The 7,500-nt window shown below is 47.8% G+C and overlaps 3 protein-coding genes across 8 annotated transcripts in view; 1 reads left to right on the top strand and 2 right to left on the bottom strand.

Annotated features, from left to right (window-relative positions):
• Positions 1–560, bottom strand: part of sass6 (SAS-6 centriolar assembly protein) — a 9,798-nt gene extending 9,238 nt beyond the window's left edge. For 2 of the 3 annotated variants that reach the window (XM_042057261.1, XM_042057263.1), the window contains exon 1: positions 143–519. In XM_042057261.1, the coding sequence (XP_041913195.1) occupies positions 143–207 (65 nt within the window). In that variant the 5' untranslated portion in view covers positions 208–519. Of the gene's footprint in view, positions 1–142 lie in introns of all 3 variants that reach the window. The other variant, XM_042057262.1, reaches the window with a different exon arrangement.
• lrrc39 (leucine rich repeat containing 39) overlaps positions 1–7,500 on the bottom strand; it is a 28,300-nt gene that overhangs the window by 15,671 nt on the left and 5,129 nt on the right. The window contains exons 7-10 of one of the 4 annotated variants that reach the window (XR_006021148.1): positions 6,442–6,594; positions 5,585–5,727; positions 4,340–5,351; positions 3,156–4,213 (exon numbers count right to left, since the gene is read on the bottom strand). Coding sequence is in view for 2 of the 4 variants with exons in the window: in XM_042057279.1 (XP_041913213.1) it covers positions 5,278–5,351; positions 5,585–5,727; positions 6,442–6,594 (370 nt within the window). In the remaining 2 variants the exon portion in view is untranslated. Of the gene's footprint in view, positions 1–3,155; positions 5,352–5,524; positions 5,728–6,441; positions 6,595–7,500 lie in introns of those variants that run through there. The other 3 variants (XR_006021149.1, XM_042057279.1, XM_042057280.1) reach the window with 3 other exon arrangements.
• trmt13 (tRNA methyltransferase 13 homolog) lies at positions 515–6,059 on the top strand. Its single transcript, XM_042057277.1, has 11 exons — positions 515–787; positions 897–946; positions 1,092–1,158; positions 1,285–1,347; positions 2,187–2,256; positions 2,383–2,489; positions 2,589–2,756; positions 2,895–2,967; positions 3,220–3,294; positions 3,848–4,274; positions 4,524–6,059. The coding sequence occupies exons 1-11, from the start codon at positions 650–652 to the stop codon at positions 4,717–4,719; spliced, it is 1,434 nt and encodes a 477-aa protein (XP_041913211.1). The 5' UTR covers positions 515–649; the 3' UTR covers positions 4,720–6,059.

The following is a 7,500-nucleotide window of genomic DNA, read 5'->3' as shown; positions in this document are numbered from 1 at the left end:
GGACTTCAACATCTGTTGGTGAAAGTACCTGCCATGATTGAATGGCAACCCTAGCTAGCTAGCCAACTCGTTGAACATAAAGGGCTTGGTAGCCTTCTAACGTTAGCTAGGAGGTTAGCGGAATACATAAAAGTTAACATACCGGTCATCGCAGTCTTTACATTTCACGTGCACTTGCAATTTCTTGTTGAAAAGTATCTCCGTCATCGTTGTTTCATATTCCCCAAAAAGTCTACAAGAAAAGCATATAAACACTCTCGGTTTCTAAACCTCTAAAAATTTCGAGTTTGGCGCCTCTGTCCCGCGAATGGCCGTTGTGGGCGAAAGTTGAAAGGCGGAAGTTACGAAGATTACGTCATTCTTAAGCGCTCTCTGAATACAACCACATGTTTTGAAGTAAATACATGCCTATTTTGTTTACCATTTGGGAAAAAAACGTTTGCAAAGTAACTATCTCCGTTTGGTCTACTTCTTAGTTACACTGGAATTATATACGATAATACGTGGTATGTTACGTTTCTCCTCCCGGAGTCATCTGTTTGTTATAATTGTTGCTGCTGGCAACCAACAGGCACAGATGCACAGAACGCCGCGCGCTTGTGTTTGGGTTTTCACTCAACGCATGACGTGAAATTGAAGCGTCAGTAAGATGGAGTCTGCTGTGGTGGCAGATGGCGTGTCTGCCCCTCTCCCAGGCAGATGTGCCTATTTCGTGGAGAAGAAGAAAAGATACTGTAAAATGGTTGTTGGAAGTGGCAAAGCATATTGTGGCGAGCATGCCAATGTCGTAAGTTTAATCTTTCTTTACATTATTCTTATTGGCAACAGTAACTAAAGTCTGAAAGTAGCCTACCCAGCCAGCCAGCCATGCTAAGTTCACACTGTTCTCTCTTTAGGATCAAGAAAGCGCCAGGAAGAGAATACCATGCCCACTAGACCCCAAACAGTAAGCATACATTAGTACATTAGTCAGCAGCCTATTTTCTGTAATGTTCAAGTATTCTGTTTGTGTGTCTAGAACTTTAACCTGTGTGCGAATCATGGCTTTTACTGCCCTCAAGACATGTTTGCCTTTTCCTTTTCCCAAACAGCACAGTCTATGAAGACATTCTGGCAAAGCACTTGAAAAAGTGCAACTCAAAGGAGAAACCCAAACCTGTGCGTTCTTGTGAATACACGTGTAGTGTTTTAGAGCCCTTCACTTCACTTGCATCAGACTTCAGACGAGATATTTTTCACCCCCCAAGCTATTGAAGACAAGTTCATTTTTATTCTCTTCTGCAGGTTTATTATGTGAAAGACATTAACGCTGGGCCAGTTACAGTCCCAGTCCCTGTGTCAGATGAGGTAACTCCTGTTTTTATTGACATATACAATAATAGTGGCTTTTAAGTAAGTATAAGTATATATACGTTGTCTGTAAGCTCCACAGATCGTGGCAAGAATTGATTGTGGACTTCTTGCCGGGCAATGATGAGTAACTTAACTTGAATGGTAGTGCTGCGTGGATGTGCTTAATATCTGTATGAATGTGTGTTTCTCAATGTTATAATCTATACAACTGCCCACACAGCAGTAGACTCCTAGGCGGATCCGCCTTCAAGACGCCAAACCCGCGTGACTGTCGCATTCGTTGGGGTGGTGGTAATGTAGTGGTTAAGGAGCTGGGCTAGCGTGCAGTAGCCTGAAAGTTGTCGGTTCAATTCCCGGATTCCACCGTTGTGCCCTTGAGCAAGGCACTTCACCCCAAGCTGCTCCGGGGACAATGTGATCCCTTGTAATATAGCTGACATATGTAAGTCACTTGGTCAACAAGTGTCTGCTAAATGTAATGTAATGTAATGTACTCTTTTGATCCTGTGAGGGAAATTTGGTCTCTGCATTTATCCCAATCCGTGAATTAGTGAAACACACTCAGCACACAGTGAACACACAGTGAGGTGAAGCACACACTAATCCCGGCGCAGTGAGCTGCCTGCAATAACAGCGGCGCTCGGGGAGCAGTGAGGGGTTAGGTGCCTTGCTCAAGGGCACTTCAGCCGTGGCCTACTGGTCGGGGTTCGAACCGGCAACCCTCTGGCTACAAGTCCGAAGCGCTAACCCCAAGTTAGCGCTAACAAGTCCGGCCACGGCTGCCCCAAATTTTATTGGTAAGGAATTGATGCTGATGTGTGTTTGTTTACCAGGTATCACTGGCTGACCGCTCTCAAAAGGAGATGGAGCATCTAATTCAGAAGCTTAAAAATGCTGTGAAAGGTGCATTTCAATTGGGGACATTTTTAAATGTTTTTTTCTTGTTTCGAAGTCTGCCATAGTGTTACTGTTTTACCATACAGAGGAGAAATACCCAGTGTCCTGTAATGTCCATCTCTTTGCTATCAGGACTCAGTGTGAAACACAAGGAGAGCATACTGTCCCACCCTGTTCTCAAAGAACCTTTGAATGACCCCAAAAATGGAGACTTTGCCTGCAAACACCTGAAGCAACAGGTGCTGTTTGACCATTTCTGTCTTTGTATTGAGAATTGAAGCCATTTTCATTCACTATGGGTTGTTTGTGTGACTTTGACCTCAGTGTTGCTTTAACAGGCTTCTATTCTGGGGAACATGGAGGCTCTGAGCCTGCTTGGTTCACACAGGTGTGTGGTGGAGTTTGGTGCGGGTAAGGGGAAGCTGTCCCACTGGATCCACACGGCCCTGGGAACAGCAGAGGACGTCCACTTCCTGCTGGTGGAGAGATCCACGACGCGCTTCAAAGTATGTGTGACACAGACCAGCTGCTCTATGTTTCAATCCAACCTGCCACAACTGTGTGTGTGTGTGTGTGTGTGTTTGTGAGAGAGAGAGAGAGTGTGTTTATTCAGTGTATAAGTGTTTTTCTCCTTGGCTATGAAGGTAGATGGCAAGAACAGAAGTACCGACTCCACATTTGAAAGGCTGCAGGTGGATATTCAGCACCTTGACTTGAGTAAGAAGACTCATTTTATTTATATAAAACATTTACATTCAACACATACAGGAGATGAAACTTTGTGTGTGTGTGTGTGTGTTAATGTACTCTGTGTGTGTGTGTGTGTGTGTGTGTGTGTGTGTGTGTGTGTGTTAGTTAATGTACTCTCTGTGTGTGTGTGTGTGTGTGTGTGTGTTAATGTACTCTGTGTGTGTGTGTTAATGTACTCTGTGTGTGTGTGTGTGTGTGTGTGTGTGTGTGTGTGTGTAGGTAAAGTGTCCCTCCTCCAGGAAAAACACCTGCCTGTGGTGGGGGTGGGCAAACACCTGTGTGGCGCTGCGACAGGTAAATAAAATCACGTCCACACGTCCACACGTCCACACTGGCCACACGTCTACACGTCCACACTGACCACACGTCCACACTGTCCACACTGGCCACACGTCCACACTGGCCACATGGCCACACTGGCCACACTGGCCACACGTCCACACTGGCCAGTCTGGCATCCCAGTGTTGACGTTGGAAATGTTTGTTGTTTTACCAGATGCTTGATACATTACTTCCATTCATTTCATTGGTACTTAATGGAAATAAGTGGAAGTAGCTTCTAATGTGTTGTGATATGCATCAGCAGGCTACATTTCAAGCTGCGTCACATTTCAAGCCACTCCATTCATTGTCTTCATCTAGTTTCTTGCTGCTTGATGGTTCTGTTTCCCTTTCCTCTTATCATGCATCTCTCTTTCCCTCCCTGCTCTCCTCCTCTTCCTCCTCCTCCTCCTCATCTGCCTCCTCTTCCTCTTCCTCCTTCTCCTCTTTTTCCTCCTCCTCTGCCTCCTCTTCCTCTGCCTCCTCTTCCTCCTCCTCCTCTTCCTCCTCCTCCTCCTCTGCACAGACCTGGCTCTGCGGTGTCTGCTGGAGAGATCAGTGCCAGGTGATGATGGCGACGAGCCGTCTAGTAAGCGCGTGAGAGCGGACATCGCGAGGGAGGGCTCGGTGGCCGCTCCGTCCCAGCAGCCGGAGGTGGGCGGAGTGGCCATCGCTCTGTGCTGCCACCACCGCTGCGACTGGCAGCACTACGTGGGCCAAGAGTTCTTCCGCCAGCGCGGCCTCGGGGCGGCCGAGTTCGGGGCCTTCCAGCGCATGTCCAGCTGGGCCACGTGTGGCATGAGCCGAGCCGGTGGGCACAGAGAGGGCACAGCAGTGGCCAGCGCGGGCATCACAGAGGGCACCACAGAGGGCACCGCGGGCCCCGACACAGCTGAGGAAGAAGAGGAGGAGCACGAGGGAGGGGAAGAAACCGGACCAGACCACCTGGACAGGTCAGCAGTAGACGCCACACATTTTATTATCATATAATAAATATTATAATAACACATTTTATTACCGTCACAAAGATAATTCATTGCAGACACACTTCAACAGTGTAGACGCAGACTGAGAGAGTGGAACTTGGAGCTGGGGGCTAGTGCAGCAGTTTAACCATCATGGAAATAGTGTGACTGAGTCCGTAATGTGTGTGTGTGTGTGTGTGTGTGTGTGTGTGTGTGTGTGTGTGTTCCTCCCGGCAGCTTGTCTGTGGAGGAGCGTGAGCACATCGGCCGGCTGTGTAAGTTGCTGATTGACCAGGGCAGAGTCCACTACCTGCAGCAGCGAGGCCTGGAGGCCGGCCTGAGGTCCTACACCACTCCGGACATCTCGCTGGAGAACGTGCTGCTCACCGCTGTGCCCCGCCCCGGCCACACAGGGGCGCCGCTACTGATATAGTAAGGGACCAGGCTTACATCATCAAGAGGGGACAGCGTCTCGTGCCGCTGCTGATATAGCAAGGGACCAGGCTTACATCATCAAGAGGGGACAGCGTCACCTCCGACTTGTTTTTGTTCCTCTTCTGATTGGCCAATGAGGCAGCTGCAGGACTCCACTGGGAGTCCTGAGTTTCATCCATGTTTTATTTGTTTTGAGGTGTGGGTATGGGTTAGATATCAGAAAAGACTCCTACGTGTCATCACTGGCGTGACATCACACACAACACTGGACGAGCATCGGCTGGCAGGTGAACAAAACACACAAACAACAATACACACTCTCCTGCTAACGACAACTATAGACACACACTTTTTTGCTGACATCATCACATCATGAGCCATTCATTAGGAGCATAAAAGGGACATGTGTTCAAACATGACAAGAAGGACAGGACAAAAACATGGCCGCCAGGAAGCAGGGAGGACATGGCCGCCTGACAGGAAGCAGGAAGGACAGGACACGGACAATGGCCGCCTGACAGGAAGCAGGAAGTGCAGAGGCCAACATGAAGGACAGTCAGGAGAGTGGTGGCGCCTCACACACATCTTCCAGCGTCACATTCAGCACTGACGTAAACGTGGCCTGGGAGTCTGCAACACAGACGAGACATGAGACATGTTCAGCATACACACATCAACACATGACATGACTGTTCAGCGTACACACAACATATATTTACACATATTTTTCACAGTGATTTGTGCCTGTTTAAGTAGTGTCTCAGGCGTGTGTGTGTGGTGTGTGTGTGTGTCTGCGTGTGTGCGTGCGTGCGTGCGTTTAGTCTCTCATCCTAATGCATAGTGCATGTTGAGCGCGGCGAGACCTCTCTTGCGCGATTCCCTGATGTACAGCTGCATGAACTCTCGTCCGAACATCTCCCTGTCGTCGTCGTCCTCCGGACCCTCGGCCGCCGCCTCCGGCAGCGTCACGTCCCACGTCAGAGGGTTGTCACGGAAATTCACAAACCTGCCCACACAAAGATCTCATTTTAGGATTTACATTTTAACCATCAACCAGACTTTATTTTTTTTTACATGAAACTACTCATACTGAGTGCAGGCTCATCATTAAGCCTCATACTGCTTAAGTAGTTATTCCCAACCCCTGTATTTTATTCTCATTGTTTATATTTTGATTTTTTTTTTTTTTTTTTATCTCTGGTTGTTTTGTGTATTGAGTGTTTTATGAGTGGCTGGTTTAACTGTTTTGTATTTTCTGTACTGTGCTTGTGAGCTCACAAGGGCAAATCCCAATCCACCACTTTGATACGGGAATAAAGTATTGAATCTGAAATCTTACCCGAGATGCTCACCCTGAGTCTCACCTGAGGTTGCGCATGCCCTCCATCAGGCTCAGGATGTCTTAACCTGAGTCTGTTTACCTGATGTTTCTCATGCCCTCCATCCCGCTGGGGATGTCTTAGCTATGTCTCACCTGAGTCTGCTTACTTGAGGTTGCTTATGTCCTCTATAAGGCTGGGGATGTCTTACCTATGTCTCACCTAAGGTTGGGGATGTCTTACCTATGTCTCACCTGAGTGCTTACCTGAGGTTGTTCATGTCCTCCATCGGGCTGGGGATGTCCTTACCTATATCTCACCTGAGTCTGCTTACCTGAGGTTGTTCATGTCCTCTATAAGGCTGGGAATGTCTTAGCTATGTCTCACCTGAGTCTGCTTACCTGAGGTTGTTCATGTCCTCCATCAGGCTGGGGATGTCCTTGAGGCGGTTGCCTGTCAGCACCAGAGTGTCCAGGTTGTGCATGCGGCTGATGTTGCCAGGGAGATGCTCCAGCTCGTTCCGCTGGAGCCACAGGGTATGGACCTTCTCCATCCTGGGAAATCACACACACACACACAATCACTGACTGAAGCGGAAAAACCCCTCAGACACCACCACCTCAATAAAGACAGACACGTCAACAAATAGAGTGCAAGGCTTAGGCACTGTGTGTGGAAGTTCAGGTGTGGGCCAGACTGTTTACAGTGTGGAAATAGATCATTACATGATGGCTTCAACAATTCCAGATAACTTGTTCGCTGATAACAGAAATGTTCCATGCTTTAAAGCAATCCAACGAAGTTCCAGAGTTTTTGTTTGCTACTGGACTCTCCACAGTTGCGGAGCTATTGTAAATACATTACATTAATACATATTGGTTGCAACCTTCCCCTGGTCAGAGTATATGTGGAGTCGTTTACAAATTATCAAAGATAATCTCCACAGATCCATGCTGACTGTCAAGGTATTATTACATGATTAAAAAAATAAAATAATATAGCTTTATAGCTTTAAATTTTATATTTACATTTACAGTACTATGTGATTGTCCGGGTCGAGGGAGAGTGAAGTTGCAAGGCTGGTCCTCCGTAGTAGACGAGTATAAGTAAGTATAAGTATATATACTCTTTTGATCCCGTGAGGGAAATTTGGTCTCTGCATTTATCCCAATCCGTGAATTAGTGAAACACACTCAGCACACAGTGAACACACAGTGAGGTGAAGCACACACACTAATCCCGGTGCAGTGTGCTGCCTGCAACAACAGCGGTGCTCAGGGAGCAGTGAGGGGTTAGGTGCCTTGCTCAAAGGCGCTTCAGCCGTGCCTACTGGTCGGGGTTCGAACCGGCAACCCTCCGGTTACAAGTCCGAAGCGCTAACCAGTAGGCCGCGGCTGCCCCTAGAGTAGGCTACAGCTAGGACGATGCGCCATTCACCTTATTACAAGTTAGTTTACCAT

Source organism: Alosa sapidissima, chromosome 12 (genome assembly GCF_018492685.1).
Source record: "Alosa sapidissima isolate fAloSap1 chromosome 12, fAloSap1.pri, whole genome shotgun sequence".
NCBI lineage: Eukaryota > Metazoa > Chordata > Actinopteri > Clupeiformes > Clupeidae > Alosa > Alosa sapidissima.
The sequence above is the reverse complement of the archived record's forward strand: the minus strand, read 5'-3'. Positions and strand labels throughout refer to the sequence as shown.

What these genes read in the sequence shown, in the direction of transcription:
- trmt13 (XM_042057277.1), top strand. Translation starts at nt 650, where the DNA reads ATGGAGTCTGCTGTGGTGGCAGATGGCGTGTCTGCCCCTCTCCCAGGC. An exon ending in GTGGCGAGCATGCCAATGTC is followed by an intron (nt 788 to 896) that starts GTAAGTTTAATC and finishes TTCTCTCTTTAG; the next exon opens with GATCAAGAAAGCGCCAGGAA. An exon ending in CAGTCCCTGTGTCAGATGAG is followed by an intron (nt 1,348 to 2,186) that starts GTAACTCCTGTT and finishes TTTGTTTACCAG; the next exon opens with GTATCACTGGCTGACCGCTC.